The sequence below is a fragment of the Oncorhynchus clarkii genome, chromosome 1 (assembly GCF_045791955.1).
Source record: "Oncorhynchus clarkii lewisi isolate Uvic-CL-2024 chromosome 1, UVic_Ocla_1.0, whole genome shotgun sequence".
NCBI classification, from domain to species: Eukaryota; Metazoa; Chordata; class Actinopteri; order Salmoniformes; family Salmonidae; genus Oncorhynchus; species Oncorhynchus clarkii.
This window is the reverse complement of record NC_092147.1, coordinates 65765254-65792924: the sequence shown is the minus strand read 5'-3', so window position 1 is coordinate 65792924 and position 27671 is coordinate 65765254. Positions and strand designations below refer to the sequence as shown.

General features: G+C 41.3%; 1 protein-coding gene across 1 annotated transcript; it reads right to left on the bottom strand.

Annotated features, from left to right (window-relative positions):
* Positions 1 to 10: 10 nt before the first annotated feature.
* LOC139411068 (ectonucleoside triphosphate diphosphohydrolase 6-like) lies at positions 11 to 27419 on the bottom strand. The gene is made up of 6 exons (XM_071156890.1): positions 27407 to 27419; positions 4773 to 4878; positions 767 to 905; positions 593 to 649; positions 333 to 445; positions 11 to 226 (listed from the first exon to the last, which is right to left on the bottom strand). Exons 2-6 carry the CDS (start codon positions 4818 to 4820, stop codon positions 143 to 145), a joined length of 441 nt encoding a protein of 146 aa, XP_071012991.1. The 5' UTR covers positions 4821 to 4878; positions 27407 to 27419; the 3' UTR covers positions 11 to 142.
* Positions 27420 to 27671: the final 252 nt, after the last annotated feature.

Below are 27671 nucleotides of genomic sequence, written 5' to 3'. Positions count from 1 at the left end.
TAAGTATAAACAAAAATAAAGTCAAACATCCAAAGGCAACTTGTTAAATATACAAATTCGGGAAACTTTCTCTGTGCAATCACTTTGGGAAAACGGCCTGAGTGTGCTTTGCAGCACAGAAACACTGGCATGTCATGGCAGCTCACTGACTGTGGAGGGACTCTATGTAGTGGAAAGATGCCCCCAGAGCCCAACTAGTCTCCACTTCATCAATCTTCCTCGCCAGCTGAAAGCACACACAAATCACTTCCTTGACCATCGGATGCAGACCCATGGAAATATATTGATTTCAATTGAATGATAAATTGCATTTCTTTGCATTTGGTTCTCACCTTAAATACTTTTTCTTTGGGAAAACCAAGCCCTTGCAGCATCCGAGAGATGTAGGTTAGATCCAGACAAAGGAAAGGATTCTCTCTGGGAATAACTGTCATTCCGTTGCACACTGGGAGAAAATGGTGATTTCTTGCAAGTATTCACTAAATTCCAATAATTAAACCATTGATTAAAAGGGATAAGTCAAGTTCATATTCAGTTCAGTAGCAGCGAACCACATACAGTACACAACTGCAGCATGAGGGCGCTGTCTTACCACTTTTAGCAGCATCAATGTAATCGCTGACTTTTATAGTCCCTCCTGTTTTCTCATCTGAGTGAAAGGGGAGATTAGAATATAACATTAAATTACTATATGAAGATATCATTAAACAAAGCAGCATATTCTTTTACACCAACTGAAGTGGCAAAAGGTCGGTAGGGTTCCTACCAAGAGCGCCCAGATCCACAGCTCTGTCATAGTAGTATGAAAAGGCATAGAATTCAAAATCTTTGGCTTCCTCTGCCTTCTTTACCTTCTGAAACAGCAACTTCTCCACTTTCTTAAGGCAGGACTCAAATGGGCTCTCCTGAAACAGAAACAAAACTTAACACACAAACAAATGGTCAGGTTAGGCACTGTCTATAGAAGGCAATGAATTGTTTATTAAAAGGTGCAATATGCAGAAATCGATCCACCGTTTCCTGGTTGCTAAAATTCTAATAGTTCGCCGAATTTCAGTTAGTGACAAAACAAGCATTTGTGTAGAGGATAGAAAATCATTGTACCACCTAAACCGCTGTGAAATATATTTTCAATATTAACCAAAAATATAGTATTTTCAGCTGGTGTACGAAACTAAAAGCCCAAATCAAATCAAATTGTATTAGTCACATGCGGCGAATACAACAAGTCTGTAGACCTTACAGTGAAATGCTTACTTAAAAGCCCCTAACCAACATTGCAAATTCCAAAAATACAGATAAGAATAAGAGATATAAGTAACAAGTAATTAAAGAGCAGTGGTAAAATAACATCAGTGAGACTATTTGTATTTTTTATTTTACCTTTAACTAGGAAAGTCAAAATGACGGCCTAGGAACAGTTGGTTAACTGCGTTGTTCAGGGGCAGAACAGATTTTTACCTTGTCAGCTCGGGATTTGATCTTGCAACCTTTCGGTTACTAGTACAACGCTCTAACCACTAGGATACCCGCCAATATACAGGGGGGTACCGATACAGAGTCAATGTGCGGGGGCACCGGTTAGTTGAGGTAGTATGTACATGTAGGTAGAGTAATTAAAGTGACTATGCATAGATGACAACAGAGTGTAGCAGTGGTGTAAAGAGGGGGAGAGGGGCAATGCAAATAGTCTGGGTAGCCATTTGACTAGATGTTCAGGAGTCTTATGGCTTGTGGATAGAAGCTGTTTAGAAGCCTCTTGGACCTAGACTTGGCTCTCCGGCACCGCTTGCCGTGCGGTAGCAGAGAGAACAGTCTATGACTAGGGGGGCTGGAGTCGTTGACAATTTAGGGCCTTCCTCTGACACCGCCTGGTATAGAGGTCCTGGATGGCAGGAAGCTTGGCCCTGGTAATGTACTTGGCCATTCGCACTACCCTCTGTAGTGCCTTGCGGTCAGAGGCCGAGCAGTTGCCATACCAGGAAGTGATGCAACCAGTTAGGATGCTCTCGATGGTGCAGCTGTAGAACCTTTGGAGGATCTGAGGACCCATGCCAAATCTTTTCAGTCTCCTGAGTGGGAAAATGTTTTGTCATGCCTTCTTCACGACTGTCTTGGTGTGCTTGGATCGTGTTCATTTGTTGGTGATGTCGACACCAAGGAACTTGAAGCTCTCAACCTGCTCCACTGCAGCCCCGTCGATGAGAATGAAGGCGTTCTTGGTCCTCTTTTTCCTGTAGTCCACAATCATCTCCTTTGTCTTGATCACATTGAGGGAGAGGTTGTTGTCCTGGCACCACACGGCCAGGTCTCTGACCTCCTCCTTATAGGCTGTCTCGTCGTTGATCAGGCCTCCCACTGTCATATCATCTGCAAATTTAATGATGGTGTTGGAGTCATGCCGTGCAGTCATGGCCGTGCAGTCATGAGTGAACAGGGAGGACAGGAGGGGACTGAGAACGCACCCCTGAGGGGCCCCTGTGTTGAGGATCAGCGTGGTGGATGTGTTGTTACCTACCCTTACCACCTGGGGGCGACCCGTCAGGATGTCCAGGATCCAGTTGCAGAAGGAGGTGTTTAGTCCCAGGGTCCTTAACTTATTGATGAGCTTTGAGGGCACTATGGTGTTGAATACTAAACTGTAGTCAACGAATAGCATTCTCACATAGGTGTTCCTTTTGTCCAGGTGGGAAAGGGCAGTGTGGAGTGCAATAAAGATTGCATCGTCTGTGGATCTGTTGGGGCGGTATGCAAATTGGAGTGGGTCTAGGATTTCTGGGATGATGGTGTTGATGTGAGCCATGACCAGCCTTTCAAAGCACTTTATGGCTACAGACGTGAGTGCTACGGGTCGGTAGTCATTTAGGCAGGTTACCTTAGTGTTCTTGGGCACAGGCACTATGGTGGTCTGCTTAAAACATGTTGGTATTACAGACTCGGACAGGGAGAGGTTGAAAATGTCAGTGAAGACACTTGCCAGTTGATAATCCGTCTGGCCCTGCGACCTTGTGAATGTTGACCTGTTTAAAGGTCTTACTCACGTCGGCTGCAGGAGAGCATGATCACACAGTCTTCCAGAACAGCTGGTGCTCTCATGCATGTTTCAGTGTTATTTGCCTCGAAGCGAGCATAGAAGTGGTTTAGCTCGTCTAGTAGGCTCGTGTCACTGGGCAGCTCTCGGCTGTGTTTCCCTTATAGTCTGTAATGGTTTGCAAGCCCTGTCACATCCGACGAGTGTCAGAGCCGGTATAGTACGATTCGATCTTAGTCCTGTATTGACGCATTGCCTGTTTGATGGTTCGTCAGAGAGCATAACAGGATTTCTTATAAGCTTACGGGTTAGAGTCCCGCTCCTTGAAAGTGGCAGCTCTAGCCTTTAGCTCAGTGTGGATGCTCCCTGTAATCCATGGCTTCTGGTTGGGGTATGTACGTATGGTCACTATGGGTACGACGTCATCTATGCACTTATTGATGAAGCCAAAGACTGATGTTGTGTACTCCTCAATGCCATCGGAGGAATCCCGGAGCATATTCCAGTCCTGTAGCTTAGAATCTGCTTCATCTGACCACTTTTTTATTGATCTAGTCACTGGTGCCTCCTGTTTTAATTTTTGCTTGTAAGCAGGAATCAGGAGGATAGAATTATGGTTAGATTTGCCAAATGGAGGGCGAGGGAGAGCTTTGTATGCATCTCTATGTGTGGAGTATAGGTGGTCCAGAGTTATTTTTCCTCTGGTTGCACATATAACATGCTGATAGAAATTTGGTAAAACAGATTTAAGTTTCCCTGCATTAAAGTCCCCGGATACTAGGAGCGTCGCCTCTAGGTGAGCGTTTTCTTGTCTGCTTTTGGCGGAATACAGCTCATTCAATGCTGTCTTAGTGCCAGCCTTTGATTGTGTTGGTATGTAAAGAGCTATGAAGAATACAGATGAAAACTCTCTCGGTAGGTAGTGTGGTCTACAGCTTATCATGAGATACTCTACCTCAGGCAAGCAATAGCTCGAGACTTCCTTAGATATCATGCACTGGCTGTTATTTACAAAAATACATAGCCCGCCACCCCTTGTCTTACCAGACGCCGCTGTTCTATCCTGCTGGTACATCGTATAACCAGCCAGCTGTTACAGTTTTTAGTGTCGCGTTGGTAGTTAAATCGTCCGCGTAACTCGTCGATTTTATTCTCCAAGGTTTGCATGTTTGCTAGCAGAATGGAGGGAAGTGGGGGTTTATTCGATCGCCTACGAATTCCCGCCCTTCGGCCCCTCTTTCTCCGCCTCCTCTTCACGCAGATCACAGGGATCGGGGCCTGTTCCCGAGGAAGCAGTATATCCTTTGCATCGGGCTCGTCAGTGTCGTGAAAGGTTACAAATCATTCTGCTAGTCCGTGGTGAGTAATCGCAGTCCTGATGTCTAGAAGTTATTTTCAGTCATCAGACGGTAGCAGCAACATTATGTACAAAATATGTAAGAAAATAAGTTACAAACAATGCAAATAAATGAATAAAAAACAATCAGCAGGGGGCACTTAAAACGTCTGCCTTCTCCGGCGCCATCTTAAAAGACGCAAAAACAAAACTTAAGAATGGGAATCATAGAAATATCGCACATAGAACAGATCTACCTACCACTTCTTAGACTTGCTTTCAATGAGAATGACAGATCTGTCTCACATTTCTATGTGAATTTTACAATTGGTATTTAGCATTAGTAATATTATTGTTAAGTTAGTTATTAATCTTTACTTTATCTTTATTAATTTTTTACTGTACCTGCTTTCGTGGCCCTTCACAGTATACAGAACTTCTGCATGTTCCCATTGGCCAGAGTAGTCCGGGGCTAAGCAGGGACTTACTAGCTCTGTGCTGCTGCCCTCTACTGTTTAAAATAGAACAGAGAACGCACTGAGAATTTTGACCTGACCAACAAACTGTAGCTCATGTTTTGGTACACATGCAGGATATATCTCTATATAGATATATGGAAGCTATGGCTGGAGAAGGCTACATCTTTTTTAAGAGCTCTTATAAAAAAATAAACAATGAACTAATGTGGTGTTGCCGTTTGGCCAACAATTTCCAATATAAGTCAAATGCTGTAAGGGGACACAGCATCTGAAATTGCTGTGCTCCAACATAGGTTTTATGGCTATTGGCCAACATCTGTTGGCACACTAAAAAGCAACCCTATAACCAAAAAAGCATTGAGGGAACATTAAGAATAAATAGATTATACAACAAACAAATGTATCAACAAAGAAATCTGATTAAAATTCAAATGTCTAAAATGCAAATCCCCATGGAGAACTGCATCCGGGGCATTCGACTGCTGGCAGTTCTTAAAGCCAGGCATCAACTAAATCACAGCAACAGCTGGCATGCAAGGAATTAATCTTGGTCCATGTTATTAAAAGATTAGATAATGGCTTATTTATCGGGACGGGGAGGGTCTTTAAAGGCAACGATGAAAGCAAATTGAAAAACCACATACAAGGCTGTCCCTCGATTCCTCCCAAGACAGCTAGTCTTGCCGACATCAAGACTAGGCCAAGGTAGCTGTGCAAGACAGAAAGCAGAATCAGTGTGTGACACACATAAGTAAGATTGAGAGAGGTGTGTGTCAGAGTTTGTATAGTCATAGTTTGAACAATGATTGTGCACTGTGCAACATGCAACCAAACTTAGCAGGGTCATACACACTAACCTGAGGACAGAAAGAATACTACAGTTTCTATGCACCTCTCTGAACAACATCGCCGAAGGTTGATTTTCAGGAAAGCCAAATACTAAACAACATTTCCCACCAAAGCTGTTTTGGCGCATTGCCTTAGTATAAGATATGATTAAGCCAAACATGTAAGAGTGTATTTGACATATACTGCCATTGACGTTTGTTGTGCAGGGCCAGATCCAGTCACACGCTGCTGGCTGCAAAAGTTTCAAATTCAGAGGCTGAGCTAAGACCTTCAAAAGTCAATCAGCTATAAAACAGTTTTGCTTTGAGTTAAAACTTTGCTTTGAATGGGAAGTCATATTTTACAATGCAAGACTCTGCGCAATCTATTTAGTTCAAAACTAATTTTAGAGGGCAACAGCCAGCAGACGAGGGTTTAAACCAGCAACTCTTGCAGTTATGCAAGCACACCACCTGTGCCTTAAGGTTTAGACCTTTTGTCAGAGTCCGCATTACAGGTTACAATAGCACTGCCAATGACAGGCTTTGCATATGGAAATGTTATATAATGCTAGAGGTCAACCGATTATGATTTTTCAACGCCGATACCGATTATTGGAGGACAAAAAAAGCAGATACCGATTAATCGGCCAATTTAAAAAATAATGTATTTGTAATAATGACAATTACAACAATACTGAATGAACACTTATTTTACCTTAATATAATACATCAATAAAATCAATTTAGCCTCAAGTAAATAATGAAACATGTTCAATTTGGTTTAAATAATGCAAAAACAAAGTGTTGGAGAAGAAAGTAAATGTGCAATATGTGCTATGTAAGAAAGCTAATGTTTGAGTTCCTTGCTCAGAACATATGAAAGCTGGTGGTTCCTTTTAACATGGGTCTTCAATATTCCCAGGTAAGAAGTTTTAGGTTGTAGTTATTATAGGAATTATAGGACTATTTCCCTCTATACCATCTGTATTTCATTAACCTTTGAGTATTGGATGTTCTTATAGGCACTTTAGTATTGCCAGTGTAACAGTATAGCTTCTGTCCCTCTCCTCGCTCCTCCCTGGGCTCGAACCAGCAACACAACAACAACAGCCCCCATTGAAGCAGCGTTACCCATGCAGAGCAAGGGGAACAACTACTAAAAGGCTCAGAGCGAGTGACGTTTGAAACGCTATTAGCGTACGCTAACTAGCTAGCCATTTCACTTCGGTTACACCAGCCTCATCTCGGGAGTTGATAGGCTTGAAGTCATAAAACAGCGCAATGCTTGACGCACAACGAAGAGCTGCTGGAAAAACACACGAAAGTGCTGTTTGAATGAATGTTTACACGCCTGCTTCTGCCTACCACCGCTCAGTCAGATACTTGTATGCTCAGTCAGATTATATGCAATGCAGGACACGCTAGATAATATCTAGTAATATCATCAACCATGTGTAGTTAACTAGTGATTATGATTGATTGTTTTTTTATAAGATAAGTTTAATGCTAGCTAGCAACTTACCTTGGCTTACTGCATTCACGTAACAGACAGTCTCCTTGTGGAGTGCAACGAGAGAGAGGCAGGTCGGTATTGCGTTGGACTAGTTAACTGTAAGGGTGCAAGATTGGAGCTGACAAGGTGAAAATCTGTCGCTCTGCACCTGAACGAGGCAGTTAACCCACCGTTCCTAGGCCGTCATTGAAAATAAGAATGTGTTCTTAACTGACTTGCCGACTTAAATAAAGGTATAAAAAAATATTTTACAAATAATTTACATTTTTTAAATGTTATTATATATATATATATATATATATATATATATATATATATATATATATATATATATATATATATATATATATATATATATATATATATATATATATATATATATATATATATACAGTGCCTTGCGAAAGTATTCGGCCCCCTTGAACTTTGCGACCTTTTGCCACATTTCAGGCTTCAAACCACTCCACAAATTTCTTGTCAACAATCTATAGTTTTGGCACGTCAGTTAGGACATCTACTTTGTGCATGACACACACACTTTTTCCAACAATTGTTTACAGACAGATTATTTGGCTTCTAATTCACTAGATCACAATTGCAGTGGGTCAGAAGTTCACATACACTAAGTTGACTGTGGCTTTAAACAGCTTGGAAAATTCCAGAAAGGGATGTCATGGCTTCAAAAGCTTCTGATAGGCTAATTTACATAATTCGAGTCAATTGGAGGTGTACCTGTGGATGCATTTGGGTAAAATCCCTGGCGAAGCCAGAAAAAAAAGCCGTATTACAACCTATGTCTCGTGATAATTGCGTTGTTCGCTCTACAACCTGTTGGTTCATATGCCTTGCGACTGTGAGGTGTGTGTATATATATATATATATATATATATATATATATATATACAGTGCCTTGCGAAAGTATTCGGCCCCCTTGAACTTTGCGACCTTTTGCCACATTTCAGGCTTCAAACATAAAGATATAAAACTGTATTTTTTTGTGAAGAATCAACAACAAGTGGGACACAATCATGAAGTGGAACGACATTTATTGGATATTTCAAACTTTTTTAACAAATCAAAAACTGAAAAATTTGCGCGAGCAAAATTATTCAGCCCCTTTACTTTCAGTGCAGCAAACTCTCTCCAGAAGTTCAGTGAGGATCTCTGAATGATCCAATGTTGACCTAAATGACTAATGATGATAAATACAATCCACCTGTGTGTAATCAAGTCTCCGTATAAATGCACCTGCACTGTGATAGTCTCAGAGGTCCGTCAAAAGCGCAGAGAGCATCATGAAGAACAAGGAACACACCAGGCAGGTCCGAGATACTGTTGTGAAGAAGTTTAAAGCCGGATTTGGATACAAAAAGATTTCCCAAGCTTTAAACATCCCAAGGAGCACTGTGCAAGCGATAATATTGAAATGGAAGGAGTATCAGACCACTGCAAATCTACCAAGACCTGGCCGTCCCTCTAAACTTTCAGCTCATACAAGGAGAAGACTGATCAGAGATGCAGCCAAGAGGCCCATGATCACTCTGGATGAACTGCAGAGATCTACAGCTGAGGTGGGAGACTCTGTCCATAGGACAACAATCAGTCGTATATTGCACAAATCTGGCCTTTATGGAAGAGTGGCAAGAAGAAAGCCATTTCTTAAAGATATCCATAAAAAGTGTTGTTTAAAGTTTGCCACAAGCCACCTGGGAGACACACCAAACATGTGGAAGAAGGTGCTCTGGTCAGATGAAACCAAAATTGAACTTTTTGGCAACAATGCAAGACGTTATGTTTGGCGTAAAAGCAACACAGCTCATCACCCTGAACACACCATCCCCACTGTCAAACATGGTGGTGGCAGCATCATGGTTTGGGCCTGCTTTTCTTCAGCAGGGACAGGGAAGATGGTTAAAATTGATGGGAAGATGGATGGAGCCAAATACAGGACCATTCTGGAAGAAAACCTGATGGAGTCTGCAAAAGACCTGAGACTGGGACGGAGATTTGTCTTCCAACAAGACAATGATCCAAAACATAAAGCAAAATCTACAATGGAATGGTTCAAAAATAAACATATCCAGGTGTTAGAATGGCCAAGTCAAAGTCCAGACCTGAATCCAATCGAGAATCTGTGGAAAGAACTGAAAACTGCTGTTCACAAATGCTCTCCATCCAACCTCACTGAGCTCGAGCTGTTTTGCAAGGAGGAATGGGAAAAAATGTCAGTCTCTCAATGTGCAAAACTGATAGAGACATACCCCAAGCGACTTACAGCTGTAATCGCAGCAAAAGGTGGCGCTACAAAGTATTAACTTAAGGGGGCTGAATAATTTTGCACGCCCAATTTTTCAGTTTTTGATTTGTTAAAAAAGTTTGAAATATCCAATAAATGTCATTCCACTTCATGATTGTGTCCCACTTGTTGTTGATTCTTCACAAAAAAATACAGTTTTATATCATTATGTTTGAAGCCTGAAATGTGGCAAAAGGTCGCAAAGTTCAAGAGGGCCGAATACTTTCGCAAGGCACTGTATATGTATGTTGTTGTTTTTTAATCGGAGCCCAAAAATACCGGCCAAAATTGGCCATTCCGATTAATCGGTCAACCTCTAATATATACACTGCTCAAAAAAATAAAGGGAACACTTAAGCAACACAATGTAACTCCAAGTCAATCACACTTCTGTAAAATCAAACTGTCCACTTAGGAAGCAACACTGATTGACAATAAATTTCACATGCTGTTGTGCAAATGGAATAGACAACAGGTGGAAATTATAGGCAATCAGCAAGACACCCCCAATAAAGGAGTGGTTCTGCAGGTGGTGACCACAGACCACTTCTCAGTTCCTATGCTTCCTGGCTGATGTTTTGGTCACTTTTGAATGCTGGCGGTGCTTTCACTCTAGTGGTAGCATGAGACGGAGTCTACATCCCACACAAGTGGCTCAGGTAGTGCAGCTCATCCAGGATGGCACATCAATGCGAGCTGTGGCAAGAAGGTTTGCTGTGTCTGTCAGCGTAGTGTCCAGAGCATGGAGGCGCTACCAGGAGACAGGCCAGTATATCAGGAGACGTAGAGGAGGCCGTAGGTGGGCAACAACCAAGCAGCAGGACCGCTACCTCCGCCTTTGTGCAACGAGGAGCACTGCCAGAGCCCTGCAAAATGACCTCCAGCAGGCCACAAATGTGCATGTGTCTGCTCAAATGGTCAGAAACAGACTCCATGAGGGTGGTATGAGGGCCCGACGTCCACAGGTGGGGGTTGTGTTTACAGCCCAACACCATGCAACATCCTCCAGCATGACCGGTTTGGCGGTGGGTCAGTCATGGTGTGGGGTGGCATTTCTTTGGGGGGCCGCACAGCCCTCCATGTGCTCGCCACGGTAGCCTGACTGCAATTAGGTACCGAGATGAGATCCTCAGACCCCTTGTGAGACCATATGCTGGTGCGGTTGACCTGGGTTCCTCCAAATGCAAGACAATGCTAGACCTCATGTGGCTGGAGTGTGTCAGCAGTTCCTGCAAGAGGAAGTGTGTATACACAGCTCAAAAAAATAAAGGGAACACTAAAATAACACATCCTAGATCTGAATGAATGAAATATTCTTATTAAATACTTTTTTCTTTACATAGTTGAATGTGCTGACAAAAATCACACAAAAATTATCAATGGAAATCAAATTGATCAACCCGTGGAGGTCTGGATTTGGAGTCACACTCAAAATTAAAGTGGAAAACCACACAACAGGCTGATCCGACTTTGATGTAATGTCCTTAAAACAAGTCAAAATGAGGCTCAGTAGTGTGTGTGGCCTCCATGTGCCTGTATGACCTCCCTACAACGCCTGGGCATGCTCCTAATGAGGTGGTAGATGGTCTCCTGAGGGATCTCCTCCCAGACTTGGACTAAAGCATCCGCCAACTCCTAGACAGTCTGTGGATGGAGCAATAAATGATTTCCCAGATGTGCTCAATTGGATTCAGGTCTGGGGAATGGGCGGGCCAGTCCATAGCATCAATGCCTTCCTCTTGCAGGAACTGCTGACACACTCCAGCCACATGAGGTCTAGCATTGTCTGGGAAGACTGAATCTGCAATAGGTAAGCAGCTTGGTTTGGGGCAAAAAGTATGTATGTATGTATGTATGTATGTGCGTGCGTGCGTGCGTGCGTACATACATACATACATACATACATACATACTTTTTTGCCCGACTGTATGTATTTAGTCAGCCACCAATTGTGCAAGTTCTCCCACTTAAAAAGATGAGGCCTGTAATTTTCATCATAGGTACACATGCATGCATGCATGCATACATACATACATACATACATACATACATATATATATATATACACATACACACACACCAACAAAAAAAAAACGTATTATTTTCTTAATCTTTTATTTTAATTGTATTTTTTTTCTTTTTTTAATTGTTATTATATATTTTAACTTTTTTTTTTTTATTCTTTTTTTTAAAAGCCTGTCACATCTTTGAATGTGGAATGTGTTTTGTTGGTTGATTGAAAAACAAGAAAACTTAATACAACTTTAAATTGAAAAAAAAAAAGACCAAATCCATATTATGGCAAGAACAGCTCAAATAAGCAAAGAGAAACGACAGTCCATCATGACTTTAAGACATGAAGGTCAGTCAATATGGAACATTTCAAGAACTTTTAAAGTTTCTTCAAGTGCAGTCACACAAACCATCAACGCTATGATGAAACTGGCTCTCATGAGGACCGCCACAGGAATGGAAGACCCAGAGTTACCTCTACTGCAGAGGATAAGTTCATTAAAGTTACCAGCCTCAGAAACTGCAGGCCAAATAAATACTTCAGAGTTCAAGTACCAGACACGTTTCAGAGGAGACTGTGTAAATCAGGCCTTTGTGATCGAATTGCTACAAAGAAACCACTAATTTAGGCAGTTTTAAGAAAGGTTTGAATCCTAAGCAACCTGTCTACACTTTGTTTGAAGTACAATAGATCATCATAGCTACTGTAGTAGATCAAAGCTGTGTGCTGGAAAACCTTGGTAGAGCATGGGTGAAGTAGGAATTGTGGTGCTCATGTGAATTTCCTTTATTTTTCAGCTTCAGACCAATGCCTACTTCTCACTTAAAACATTTTAAGTGAGTGGGTGCTGTGGGTGCTGTTGAACATCTGAAATGATGTCATGTAATCGATGGGTGAGGAACGGATGGTCTTCTGGAGAGAAAAAATGATGCAAAACATAAATTATCATTGTGTGGCTGTATAAATTTGCAAGCAAAACATTATTTCTAGATGTAAACGTCAGAATCAAACATGTTTTCTTATATTAACCTTGGCAATTCCTGGTTGACCAGCTACAGCTTATACAACATATCACACTGTGCTGTTCGACATCAAAACCGACAAAAAGGATCTACTCAATAAGGAGAAAAAAACTGCCGCAATCTGCAAAACCAATTTCAACCCTAAAGCGTGAATGGCTTGCCGGGAGAGTTTAAACTCTTTGAAAAGCAGTGTAATGACATGGTAAATTGGTCCTCAATCCCTCGTGTACAAGACCTGACCTAGTTAAGGAACAAGAAACCCCCCTCCCCTCCCATCCAACCTAATGCCCAACGTTTATTTACCAGCCCTTTAGGATTAGTGGGGCATTTGCAGATTAAGCCCTAAAATGAGAGGCCATCCTGGTAGTTTGTGTTGCTTTAGAGAAGAGATCTGGCTTCGTTGTGTATGTGTGTGAAAGAGAGAGAGAGAGACCGACTGTGTGCATGAGCGTCCGCTATCAAACAGAGATGCCTTATTGTACCTCATCCTGAGGGGAGAAGGTGATCTGAGTGGACCCCCCTCCCAAATCCAGCATCCCCACAGTGGGTGTGTCAGAGCCGTGGAGACCCCCTGCAGAGAGAGCAAGAGAGGTGTTGGGGTGGGGGGGCAGTACCAGTTTGGTCACCAAAGAGGAACTGGGGATGCAGCGCTAGGCTAATCCAATAACAGGTAATCAAAATGTCTTGTCCAGAATATTAATCTATATTGCTGGTGTTCTGTTTATGTACCAGAATTAAGCCTGTTCTGAACATTGAGTTTGGGGCCAGGGCCCCGGAGGGTGAGGGTGGTAGGGTCAGTACAGGATGCCTTTAGTTCAATCCGTCACGCCAAGTAAACACTGACCCCTCACCACACCACACTAAGGCCTGACCCTTTGACTCAGATATTGACCATATTTGGGTAGAGATGGTCACATCCCCAATGGAATTAATTTTCTCTTACATATAGTACTCCTAATCTTGGATCTTAATCTATATCGATCCTTACCAATGCTACTTATGCCAGTAGTAACTGACAGTAATCAAAGTTTGAAACTCTCTCACCTATGAGGAGAAAAAGAGATGGTGATTTACCTCATCCCCCTTAAATCAATCCTTCATAATACATGTATAACATGTATACATAGTTTGTATTGAAATCATTTAAACACATATTAAAGTTGATCATGGAACAGTGCTTAAGGTTAACTATTTAGGTCAAAAGAGATGACACTGTTTTATGCCATAATATATGTTCTCTACCGGTCAAAAGTTTTAGAACACCTACACATTCAAGGGTTTTTCTTTATTTTTACTATTTTCTACATTGTAGAATAATAGTGAAGACATCATGACATCAACTATGAAATAACACATATGGAATCATGTAGTAACCAAAAAAAGTGTTAAACTAATCAAAATAGGTTTTAGATTTGAGATCCTTCAAATAGCCACCCTTTGCCTTGATGATAGTTTTGGACACTTGGCATTCTCTCAACCAGCTTCATGAGGTAGTCAACAGGAATGCATTTCAATTAACAGGTGTGCCTTGTTAAAAGTTAATTTGTGGAATTTCTTTCCTTCTTAATGTATTTGAGCCAATCATTTGTGTTGTGACAAGGTGAGCGGGTATACAGAAGATAGCCCTAATTGGTAAAAGACCAAGTCCATATTATGGCAAGAACAGCTCAAATAAGCAAAGAGAAACAACAGTCCATCATGACTAAGACATGAAGGTCAGTCAACATGGAAAATTAAGAACTTTTAAAAGTTTCTTCAAGTGCAGTCGCAAAAACCATCAAGCGCTATGATTAAACTGGCACTCATGAGGACCGCCACAGGAATGGAAGACCCAGAGTTACCTCTGCTGCAGAGCATAAGTTCATTAGAGTTACCAGCCTCAGAAATTTCAGCCCAGATAAATGCGTCACAGAGTTCAAGTAACAGACACTGTTCAGAGTAGACTGTGTGAATCAGGCCTTTGTGGTCGAATTGCTGCAAAGCAACCACTACTAAAGGACACCAATAAGGAGAAGAGACTTACTTGGTCCAAGAAACATGAGCAATGGACATTAGACCGGTGGAAACTTGCCATTTGGTCTGGAGTCCAAATTGGAGATTTTTGGTTCCAACCGCCGTGTCTTTGTGAGGCACGGTGTGAGTGAACGGATGATCTCCGCATGTGTATTTCCCACCATAATGCATGGAGGAGGAGGTGTTATGGTGTGGGGGTGCTTTTCTGGTGACACTGTATGTGATTTATTTAGGATTCAAGGCACACTTAACCAGCATGGATACCACAGCATTCTGCAGCGATACGCCATCCCATCTGGTTTGGGCTTAGTTGTTTTTCAACAGGATAATGACCCAACACACCTCCTGGCTGTGCAAGGGCTATTTTACCAAGAAGGAGAGTGATGGAGTGCTGCATCAGATGACCTGGCCTTCACAATCCCCCGACCTCAACAAAATTGAGTTTGGGATGAGTCGGACCGCAGAGGGAAGGAAAAGCAACCAACAAGTGCTCAGCATGTGGGAAGTCCTTCAAGGCTGTTTGCAAAGCATTCCAGGTGAAGCTGGTTGAGAGAATGCCAAGAGCTGGGCTAAGCTGTCATCAAGGCAAAGGGTGGCTATTTGAAGAATCTCAAATATAAAATCTATTTGGATATGTTTAACACTTTTTGTTTACTACATGATTCCATATGTGTTATTTAATAGTTTTGATGTCTACACTATTATTCTACAATGTAGAAAATAGTAAAAATAAAGAAAAACCCTTGAATAATAGGTGTTCTAAACCATTGACCGGTTGTGTATATTGCACATTGTTTGCACTTTGAGTATGACTCCATTGTGTGCATCAATGCATTTAACAACACAAATGACCCTTTCCTAGTTTATGGACTTTTACAGTAGGATGTTAAAAAGCTATTTACATTTACAAACAAACTTCAAAACAGAGTGGTGGTCAAAACCACCATACGTTGTCACTTAGCAACCATGCACTTTGTTCACTTCATCTGCCCTGCATCCCTCAAATTCTACTTAGTTTTTGCATTAACAAGTCTGTTCAAATCAGAGAAGTCTGAGTAATCTCAGTCAGGCTAAGCATCTGGGGCAAGAGTGGCAAAAATCTAACTGATAAGGCGGCGAAATCCGTTTATGGATCGAGTGGGAGTTTAGCATTTCAGCTCAGCAATGACGCCAGGGGAATGTGTCCATTAGGCACAAAAACGTGAACTTCAAAGTTAATTCAGTAATCATAAAATGCATTTTTCAAAAGGGTCAGGTCACCTCCACTGTAACAAGCTGATAGACTTGGGGAAAGAAGAAAAAATATTCAGCCTCAGAAATGAATGGCGGATAATCGGTTTGCAGAGATTAAACAGAACATTATCCTACAGTCCCCTAATTGCTTGTATGAACTACTTTAAAAGGATTGGATTAAAATATTTTGTGTATTGCTTGTGCCCATATCAAACATGCCTTTCAACAAAAACACCAAGGTATATATTATTTCTATAAAACAACCGTATTAAAGCATCAATGCCCACGATATTGGCAGAGAATTGAAGGGTCAGTGCCGGGGCGAAGGACCAGAACTTAATAGCCACATTGGCACTGTCTGCCACCAAACAGCTGGATGTTGATCAAACAAGCCAGTAATGGACCAGAGAGGGCCTGGCCTCTATCATCTGGCCATCCCACTGGACAGATGGGAATAGTAGCTGTGTGGTTCTAAAGGTCAAAGAGGGTCCCAGTCCAGGCCCAACTCCATTAGTTGTGAATGTATTTCTGTAGTTCTGCACTCAAGTCAAAGTTTTGCTATTATTAGTCATGGAGGTTAAAGCATAGATTGACATGAAGTTAACTTGCTTTTCCATAATTCGCTAAGTCCCTCGGTATGCATTGGTAAAATCAGGGTCAGGTGAAACTGAGTGACTTCTCTATCTCTCTCAGGCACAATGCAACACTAACCACATTTACATATGAGTAAAGTCATACTGCATACATTTTTTTTTTAAACACAACAGTTGTGATGGAAACAAGAAGTCTTGGTACAATTTAATAAGTGCAGAAAGATCATTTGTTCATTCGACATGGTGGGATCTTTTTGTGTCTGTAAAATAAATTACATGAGGTGGAGACGCCTTTATGTGCAAATATTGATATAAACCATCATATCGAAGTAAATTTGGAGTCACATGATGATGGTGTGTGGTCCTCGACTCGGGATACCATGCAGTTTTAGGCGACAGATTAAATAAATTATGAACTTCACAGGGTGGTTAAAGTGCACGATGAGCTTAATGCCCCTTTCCAATACATATCGAGGATCTTATTCTTTTGACATGATGATCGATGCTTGCAGTTTGACAAAAATATTCTCGCTCTTTCCATAATAACATCATCATATAGACTAGCCTACCCACAATAGTGCTGAGCAACTAACTAAAATCTTTGTCGGTTTTTAAACAACTATTTGACTGAGATCAGTTCCAACAGCCAGGTTGGAACTGTGAGCTCAATGCACACATTGTGCAGTTTCTCTAGAGATAAATCAGATCAAGCCCAAACTGTGCGATGTAGTAAAGAGTTGTAGTTTCAAACAGGCCAAGGTTCTACATATTGTAGCGCAGAAAAAAATTGTAATAAACTACAACGACCATAATCCATTGTGCATCTACTTGTCCGGTCTGTGTTTCTTTTACACCTGCTTCATGTAAGACAGACAGAGAACGCGTGATCGAGAGATAGAGATGCTTTGTGACGCAACTGCTGTCTAACTGAAAATACATCATCTGCGTGATTGATAATTGGTATTCAGCAGTCATAAAACTATGCCTTATTTACTTTGAAGAACTAATAAAATTGTGATTTTATCAGACAGCATAGGCAGCAGCTATATAGAGATGACTTGGAATGAAATAATAAAGTCATCAAATAAAATAAATGTAGTAAGTTTTTTTAAATTAAAACATAACAAAAAGTAAGTTTGAATGACAATGAGGGGCAGTATTTTTACAGCTAATGCCGGTTTGCCTGAGGCTGATGCCGTGTAGGTGTTTGTACACGCATATACACACTCATTCAAATGCTCACGTGCACATACACGGACACACACACGTAAATACTGTAATACATGCACTCAAACAAATTTAGTTGGCCTTGCTGTTATGATTTTTGTTGTCCTTGATGTCTTTAGTTTTTTGCATTGTTGTTTTCTGTTTTCCTTTGTCTTTTAATTTTGTTGGTGGGGGGGTCTTGGGGGTGGGGAATGGAATATTAATCTATTTAAAAATATATAATTCTGTGGGGGGAGAGGATCTTGGATGCTTGAGGGGCAGCTCTTGGGGAACTGTGGGAGGGGTGTTGGAGGGCTGGTGGCCTGGCGGTTGGGAGCTTGGGCCGGTGACTGATGGATCGCTAGTTCGGGTCCCCGTTTTTGACCTTGTGGGAGATCTGCCGACGTGCCCTTGAGCAGGGCGTTGACCGTGGTTGTTTCTGTGTGTTGCTCTGGATGAGAGTCTTAGATGACTAATGTGATGTAGTTGTTGAGCGGTGTCACTGCGAGTATATTGCATGTTTTAAAGAACGAGAAATACACAACTGAAATATTTGATTAAAGAAATGTGAATAAATTATGGTTAATAGTAATAAGAAGTCATGTGCAGTCACTACCATCATGGAACTTTTATGAATTCATTTATTCAGTGTTGTTACATCATTCAACCCACATAATATGTACATTTTAATGTATTTTTTTTAATTTTATTTTTACAGAAACCGAAATCCGTGATTATTTTTATAATTGAACCAGAACTCAAAAAGCACTAACCTGCACTGTATCTGCATGCTGTTGGCTAGAGAGTACGTGTCAAGACCAGAGTAGGCACATTTGCTATTTAACTCAACAGTTTGTAACAAAACTAAATCGGTAGAGTTGAAAATGCAATGGAAACACATTGAGATTTTTTTATTCGGTACATGAAAACACATTGAGTGCACTACGTCACACACTGATTTTTATTTGCAACAAGTCAGTCTGGTGGAAACACCACTGGTGGGAAAATGGGCATCTTTTCTTTCTGCAGATTTTATTTTATATATTCGCATGAAAATCTATTGCCACTTGGATGGAAACCTAGTGAGTGGTGCGGAAAAATCCTACTCAAGGATCCAGTCCTATGATAACTGTTCATCAATTTCTGCTCACTTAAAAAGGCTTTATTTTCTTTTGATGCCAATTCATCATGCAAGATAAAGAAAAAACTAGAAAGGTTTGTTTCATGTACAGTTACAAGATGACATGGCGTCATAACCTGGGTTGTTCTGAACAGAATGAGCCTGTCTATTGTGACAAATTTGCAGTGGAACTTCTTTCTAAGCATACCAAAATGATGATACATCTCTCTGAATTGCCCTGTGAAAGCCTAACACTAAGATAGTATTTTATAACTTAGCTAGTCATGTTCGCAAATGAACAAGCTTTCAAATGTTGCCCACCTGACCCAGATTGTGATTTTTAACGGGATGTTTTTGGATTGCGTAAACAATAATTGTGTGATGGCGGGGATTCAGGGTTGTGTTCCAAACAAAACTACAAGTGTGCTTGCTTTAGTTCCTCAACAGCAGAGCAAGGAGAGCTACAAATTTAAAAAAAGCACCCTATAGTTGAAGACCCTTCGAGTTAAAAGTGCATTTAAATTACTTAAGAGCTGTGCACACTTTGGAGAGGTGTGTGTCCTCTCACTCAAACCCTTGTCATTTTTTGGTCTGTTGCACCTATCCCACATTTTCCAGGAATATTCTTATGTTACTGAATGTATCCAGAGTATTTTCAGATTTCATTAACAAAAAGTGTCAAAAAGTACAGTAAATGTAGAATGCAAATAAAATCAACAATGTGATGTTTGGATTTAGTCTTGTTTCAGGTGAATTGTTGTGTCCTCAATTTTGGTCTAATAATTTACCCATAATCTCCAAACTGTTTCCTTTTAATTGCTACCATGCCTATGCATATGTATTTCAGATTTGGGTCTTTCTATAAATGTGGGTACCAGTGAGCATTTCTTGTAGTGGACAACTGTTTGGAGCTTTTACAAAGTCAATCATAATAATTTACCTTATTTCTTCTTCACATGAATACATTAAAGATAAACACTGAACAAAAATCTAAATGCAACATGTAAAGTTTGGTCCCATGTTTCATGAGCTGAAATAAAACATTTAGAAATAACTCAAATATTGTGCAAAAATTATATCCCTGTTAGTGAGCATTTCTCATTGCCAAGGTAGGCCACACCAGTAAGGTAGATGGATTATCAAGAAGCTGATTAAACATAATTATCATTACACAGGTGCGCCTTGTGCTGGGGACAATAAAAAGGCCACTAAAATGTGCAGTTGTCTCACAACACAATGCCACAGATGTCTCAAGTTGAGGGATTGTGCAATTGGCATGCTGAATGCAGGAATGTTTACCAGAGCTGTTGCCAAAGTATTGAATGTTCATATCTCTACCATAAGCCGCCTCCAACGTTGTTTTAGAGAATTTGGCAGTCCCTCCAACCGCAGGCGAGGTGTATGTTGTCATGTGGGCGGGTGGTTTGCTGATGTCAACGTTGTCAGAATGTCCCATGGTGGGTTGGGGTTATGGTATTGGGCAGGCATAAGCTACAGACAACGAACACAATTGCATTTTAGCGATTGCAATTTGAATACACAGAGATACCATGACAAGATCCTGAGGCCCATTGTCATGCCATTCATTCACCACCATCACCTCATGTTTCAGCATGATAATGCACGGCCCAATGTCGCAAGGATCTGTACACAATTCCTGGAAGCTGAAAATGTCCCAGTTCTTCTATGGCCTGCATAATCACCAGACATGTCACCACCCATTGAGCATGTTTGGGATGCTCCCTATGTTATGGTGTGCACACATATCCCAAATAATGTATGGATTGAAAATCGAATGCTTCTAACACAAAGCATAACTTTAACATGATGAATCAAGACAAATTGATACGGTCATTAACAGGGTTCTTCAATAACTCTGCATAATAGTTGTTTGAGGCGCATATGATCTCCGACTGTTTAGTTATGTGGGGAAATTGTCAATTTTGGAAATAATTTTCTAAATTACAGTCAAGTGATAGAGCTGGAGTGATACTGCCTGGGTAAGGGGGTGGGCTCTAGACCATCCTATCAGCCAATCGGGGCTGTGTATGTAAATATTTGTTTCCCAACACCCACACGATCAGACTGAGCATTTGAAGGGCCAAAGGAGGCTCAGGGAAAAAAATTATTACAAATGAGTTATTTTCATTAAATAAACAGTGATTTATTAGACATACAGTGATGATTTAAAAATAAAATTACAACTGCATCGGGGCTTTAATAGCAGTCAAGTGCTTCCCCTGTCCTTGCATTTCCTTGATTCGTTGCATCTGCTTTCCTCATCTCTTTCTCAAAAATCATTTTATGAGAAGGTCAGAGGTCCTTCCCCTCTCACCTTATCCAATGGGTTTCCCCCATTCCTTGCCTTCTCAAAGCACATTGGGGAGAGGAGTGAAAGTTCCTCCCCTCAGGCAACAATGCACTTTCAAGAAGAGGCAAGGAGTGGAGAAAACAAGGACAGAGGAAGCAAGAATTTGACTGTTAGTCTTCTAAGACAGACACACAATGTTTGAAGAGTTTACTGAATAATGATTGTATTATATCAACTATTAAAACATAAATGCTGTTGATCTTTTTCATGGTGGTTTCATGGTGGTTTGGGGCGGCAGGGTAGCCTAGTGGTTAGTGTTGGACTAGTAACCGGAAGGTTGCAAGTTCAAACCCCCGAGCTGACACGGTACAAATCTGTCGTTCTGCCCCTGAACAGGCAGTTAACCCACTGTTCCTAGGCCATCATTGAAAATAAGAATTTGTTCTGAACTGACTTGCCTAGTTAAATAAAGGTAAAAAATTCAAATAAAAAAAATTATTCAGCTATGTTTAGCATGGCTATAAATAAACAAAAAGACCTGGCAACTACACATGAGAAATAAACATGCTGTGTCCATGTTTCTTGTGAAATTTTGAATGACATGTAGATGTTTTGTTGCTGCTAGGTGGATTTACAGTTTCATTGTGCCTACCTAGACTTTTATTCTTGTAACTACACGTGAAGCTGCAAGAAAATCATATTTAAATGTGTATCAAACCATTTAGAAATGTTGACCCTGATGTCACACATTGGCCCCTTCATTTATAGAAAGACCCATTTCTGCTGTAATAAACATTTAAATCTAGCCCTATCCATATAGGCAAATTCCCATAAGTGTAGTGTTGAAGACATGCTCTGGAACTTTGGTTGACTAGTAAGTATTCTTTAAACTTCCCACTTTGGGCTGCATGTGTGAATGTGTAGTTCATACCATGCGTAATTTATAAGCAAAATTACTGTTTTACCTCAATTAGTGACAAATCCCTAGTTTGAAAGACACTATTTACCGGAAGCTGTGTGGTGCCATTTTCCTCCACGTGGGCCACCCCACTAGCAATTAGAGTTCCAGCCAATGAGCTTTAGCCCCTCGCCCTTTGAGTGACAAACAGCAAGATGCACACCCAACAGAGCGAGAGAGCAATGACGTAGTGCACATATGTGACGTAGTAAATAAATTAACGGTCATAACCGTGGGGGGAAAAAAAAACAACAGCTGACTGAAGACAGGACGCCTGGGCATTCTTTCCGTTTCTGCAGGAAAATGGTGCTGCAATGCCACTACGTGCCACTACAACGTGCTGAAACCACAGATAGGAGCCAGATGTCTCTCAGGATGTATAAATCAAAAGCATCCGTTTAGATAATTTGTTGTATATTACTTCTGAAGCACAGCTGAGAACATAATAATTTGCTTATTGTTTTTACTGGACTGATTGACTGACCATCAGATGCAGTCTAAGGGGAGGGAGATTGCAGCAATCAGGCTGCCTCTCACCCTAATCAGTGTCCGGCCGCCCTCCATCCTTCCGCCGAGAAAAAGGGAAAGTCTTCCAGCTCACAGCGAAACTCAAGTCGCACTGCATTATTTGCCTCATGCACCAATTCATGTCGCTACTCCTATGACCAAAAAATTTGAATTATTCCTTGATATTAAAAAAGACAAGCCACTAATAATACCGCTAAGACAAGCCGCTAAATAAAAAAAGCTTAATTGAAAACACTTTGCGATACTCATTCATTGCAGCTATCATGCTGGTTGTAGGGAGAAGTACAGTACCAGTCAAGTTTGGACACCTACTCATTCCGGGTTTTTTTATTTATTTTTTATTATTTTCTTCATTGTAAAATAGTGTAAACATCAACACTTTTTTGGTTACTACATATGTGTTATGTCAATATTTTATATTTGAGATTCTTCCCAAGTGGCCACCCTTTGCTTTTGACAGCTTTGCACACTCTTGGCATTCTCTCAAACAGTTTCATGAGGTAGTAACCTGGAATGCTTTTCAATTAACGGGTGTGCCTTGCTAAAAGCTAATTTGTGGAATATCTTTCCATAACGCGTTTGAGCCAATCAGTTGTTGTGGCAAGGTAAGGGTGGCACACATATTTTTTATTTAACTAGGCAAGTCAGTTGAGAACAAATTCTTATTTACAATAGCGGCCTACCAAAAGGCCTCCTGCAGGGACAGGGGCTGGGATTAAAAATATAGGACAAAAACACACATCACTACAGTACATAAAGAGAGACCTAAGACAACTGTCCAGTTTGAGTGTTTGTTGCAGCTCGTTCCAGTCGCTAGCTGCAGTGAACTGAAAAGACAAGCGACCCAGGGATGTGTGTGCTTTGGGGGACCTTTAACAGAACGTAACTAGCAGAATGGGTGTTATGTGGAGGATGAGGGCTGCAGTAGATATCTCAGGGGGAGTGAGGCCTAAGAGGGTTTTATAAATAAGAATTAACCAGTTGGTCTTGCAACAGGTATACAGAGATGACCAGTTTACAGAAGAGTATAGAGTGCAGTGATGTGTCCTATAAGGAGCATTGGTGGCAAATCTGATGGCCGAATGGTAAAGAACATCTAGCCGCTCGAGAGCACCCTTACCTGCTGATATATCAATTACGTTGCCGTAATCTAGCATGGGTAGGATGGGCATCTGAATCAGGGTTAGTTTGGCAGCTGGGGTGAAAGAGGAGCGATTACGATAGAGGAAACCAAATCTAGATTTAACCTTAGCCTGCAGCTTAGATTTGTGCTTAGACAGTGTACTGTCTAGCCATACTCCCAAGTACTTGTATGAGGTCACTACCTCAAGGTCTAAACCCTCAGATGTAGTAATCACACCTGCGGGGATGGGCATTCTTCTTACCAAACCACATTACCTTTGTTTTGGAGGTGATCAGAACAAGGTTAAGGGCAGAGAAAGCTTGTTGGACACTAAGAAAGCGTTGTTTTAGAGCGTTTAACACTAAATCCGGGGAGGGGCCAGGTAAGTATAAGACTATCATCTGCATATAAATGGATGAGAGAGGTTCCTACTGCCTGAGCTATGTTGTTGATGTAAATTGAGAAGAGAGTGGGGCCTAGGATTGAGCCTTGGGGTACACCCTTGGTGACAGGCAGTGGCTGAGACAGCAGATGTTCTGACATTATACACTGCATTATTTGAGAGAGGTAGTTAGCAAACCAGGCCAAAGACCCCTCAGAGACACCAAAACCCCTTAGCCGGCCCACAAGAATGGAATGGTCTACCATTTCAAACGTATTTGGTAAAAGGCTAAGTCCATATTATGGCAAGAACAGCTCAAATAAGCAATTTCAAAAACTTTGAAAGTTTCTTCAAATGCAGTCGCAAAAAACCTGGCTGAAACTGGCTCTCATGAGGACCACCACAGGAAATTAAGACGCAGAGTTACCTCTGCTGCAGAGGATAAGTTCATTAGAGTTACCAGCCTCAGAAAATGGCAATTAACTGCACCTTAGATTGTTACTTGAACTCTAAGGTGCAAACACAGACTGCGTGAATCAGGCCTTAATGGTCGAATTGCTGCAAAGAAACCACTACTAAAGAAAACAAATAAGAAGGAGACTTGCTTGGGCTAAGAAACACAAGCAATGGACATTAGACCGGTACAAATCTGTCCATTGGTCTGATGAGTCCAAATCTGCGATTTTTGGTTCCAACCACCGTGTCTTTGTGAGACACAGAGTAGGTGAACAGATGATCTCCGCATGTGTGGTTCCCACCGTGAAGCATGGAGGAGATGGTGTTTTGCTGGTGACACTGATTTATCTATAATTCAAGGCACACTTAACCAGCATGGCTACCACAGCATTCTGCAGCGATACTCCATCGCATCTGGTTTGCGCTTAGTGGGACTATCATTTGTTTTTCGACAGGACAATGACCCAACACACCTCCAGGCTGTGTAAGGGCTATTTGACCAAGGAGAATGGAGTGCTGCATCAGATGACCTGGCCTCCACAATCACCTGACCTCAACCCAATTGAGATGATTTGGGATGAGTTGGACCGCAGAGTGAAGGAAAAGCAGCCAACAAGTGCTCAGCATATGTAAGAACTCCTTCAAGACTGTTGGAAAAGCATTCCAGGTGAAGCTGGTTGAGAGAATGTCAAGAGTGTGCAAAGCTGTCATAAATGCAAAGGAAGACTACTTTGAAGAATCTCTAATATATTTTGATTTGTTTAACACTTTTTTGGTTACTACATGATTCCATGTGTTATTTCATAGTTTTGATATCTTATTATTCTACAAATGTAGAAAATAGTAAAAAAAAAAACTTGAATGGGTAGGTGTCCAAACTTTGACTGGCACTGTAGGTGAGTTGAATTAGGGAGAACAAACATTTCATGGCTTAGAAAAGTGTTTTGAACAAAGTGTTGAACAAAGTGTCAACAGTGCTGAATAACAACTTAAACATGAACTTAATCATAAAAACAGAAGCTCTTTGCTGTATTTGTTGAGTCCCTCTAGTTATAGTTGTAAAAGCTTTGATCTCACAGTATCAACTTTGCTGTGCGTTCAAGGCTTCTTTTTACAGTCTATGGCTTGAGGAAACAGTGCAGACACTGATCTGAGCTCTGATTGGCCACCGGTAGGCCTATAGGAACACTTGATTTGCTCTCTGGGACTGCCGGGTAGGCAGAGTTCAACATTCAGACACATTAAAATGGTTTAAAGAAAAGAAACACTGCCTTCCCGGCACTAGGGCTGCTGAATCAAGTGCTCCTACTGTCAACAGTGTGAAACAAAGGAAAAAGTAGGAACAAGGCTTTATCGTGGTTGTTTTTTTTCCCAGAAAAGTTTGGTGATAAGACAAGAAATGCCTTGGAGATCAACCAGTCGATCGCAATCAACCGGTTGGTGACCACTGGTTTAAAACTTCCACTCACCACCAAATATGGTGATGAGAGAAAGTCCAGTGGCGGGAAGTGGGAGAAGATGGAGCTAGAGGAAACTTGGCCGACGTTCTGCAAATTTTCACATTGATGAAACATTAGATCTCAATTCAGTTCTGTTCCCAAAACTAGAATCTCTTACAAACAGAGTGCACTGCGTTTTGTCCACTTGATCCTTTGCCAAAATTGCATTCTTTAGAAGTGTAAGGGTGAATTGAGTTATTGCACGCGCACGACTTCACTGTATTTGCATATAGGAAATATGCAAATACATGCTAACACATGCCACTAGGATCTCACTAGCTTGTACTTAACTCTACCCACCTCTGTGCTTTTTCTGCCCACTATGTTAAATTTGCTCGCATTGGAAACGACGCTGGGATAGTTACCAGTATCTTCGATTAAACTTTGTTGCTCCTGGCTGAAACAAGCAAAACAACATGGTGTTGTAGCAAACAAGGAATTGGTTGCCTAGGCAAGGCGCCCCTCCCTGCAGCACATGCAGTCAGTCAGGAGAGCAGACAATGTCTCTTTCTGTACTAGTCAAACGGTGACCAAGATCATTTGGCTGACCAATAACAGTCATCCAAAATTCCACGGCCGTCAAAGCCCTACATGACAGTAGAAATACCTGCACAGGAAGGAAGTGTTTTGTGAAACGACATGTGGTTGAAGGCTAGACATACCCTCATCAGTGCCATCCATTATAGACACACTGTCCCCTCTGGACAGGAATGGAGACTCCACAAACACCTCTCTCACCTTGATAGAAAACTTTAGGTAAGTCCACAATCATGTTTGGAAGCAGTTTTCCACATGCTTACTCCAGGTACATTCTTTCTATAATAAAACTAGTTTCAATACATGCATGTAGACTATTTACGTAATTGACTATTTAGATTGAATTCAAGCCACACCTCCCTTTGTTGTACAAAGCGGTTGGGTGAGGTAACACTGCCACATAGAAGGTAGAGGGATCAATGCAACAGGTCAATTAACAACTAAATAGCAGTATTATAGATTTAGGATGTGTCGTCCTTATTTGAATCTGTTATAGGCTACTAAATGGAGAAAGAGAGCAGTGGAGAGGAGGATGTGTGAGTAGTGGAGGATCCGGAACACCGACAGGCGATAAAACTAGACAATAACAGGTCACTTATGCAATAAACTCATGACAATTGCTTTCAGCTGATAGTATTACAGTATTACAGTTAGCGGTGAATGTAGACATGTTATGCAAATACATTGCTTAGCTAATTTCTAAGTGGGAAACTCATGCCTTGACCGCTGCCAACCTACATTCTCTTTCCACCACAACTTTTACAGTGTAACGTCAGAAATCAGAGTGAAATGTAACAAGACGGCTAAAACGAAAGATAAAGATATCCCCACTCTCACCCTGTGGAGTTTGTGCAGAGTGTTTGTGGTCTGGTCATCTATCTATCTATGCAGTGTCCACAGACAGTGACCTGCGGCGAAAGGCTCACCCTGTCCAGTAGGTGTGTGGCCTTATCCCCAGGCAGAAGGCGAAGGCCTGCGGTGGCCTTGAGGACCAGAGGAGTGCTGCTCCACACAGAGGAGGGAATGCCGTCCTGGGCCACCTCCAACAGCTCCAAGATCCCTTCTTTACACTGAGAAACAACCCACAGAGAAGGCAAGGGATTAGATTTCAAAGGATATTGTCAGGGCAATAAGAAATTGCCTACATTCAGGACTGTTAGCTGTAGATGTGGCACAAAGCTTTTTGTCAAT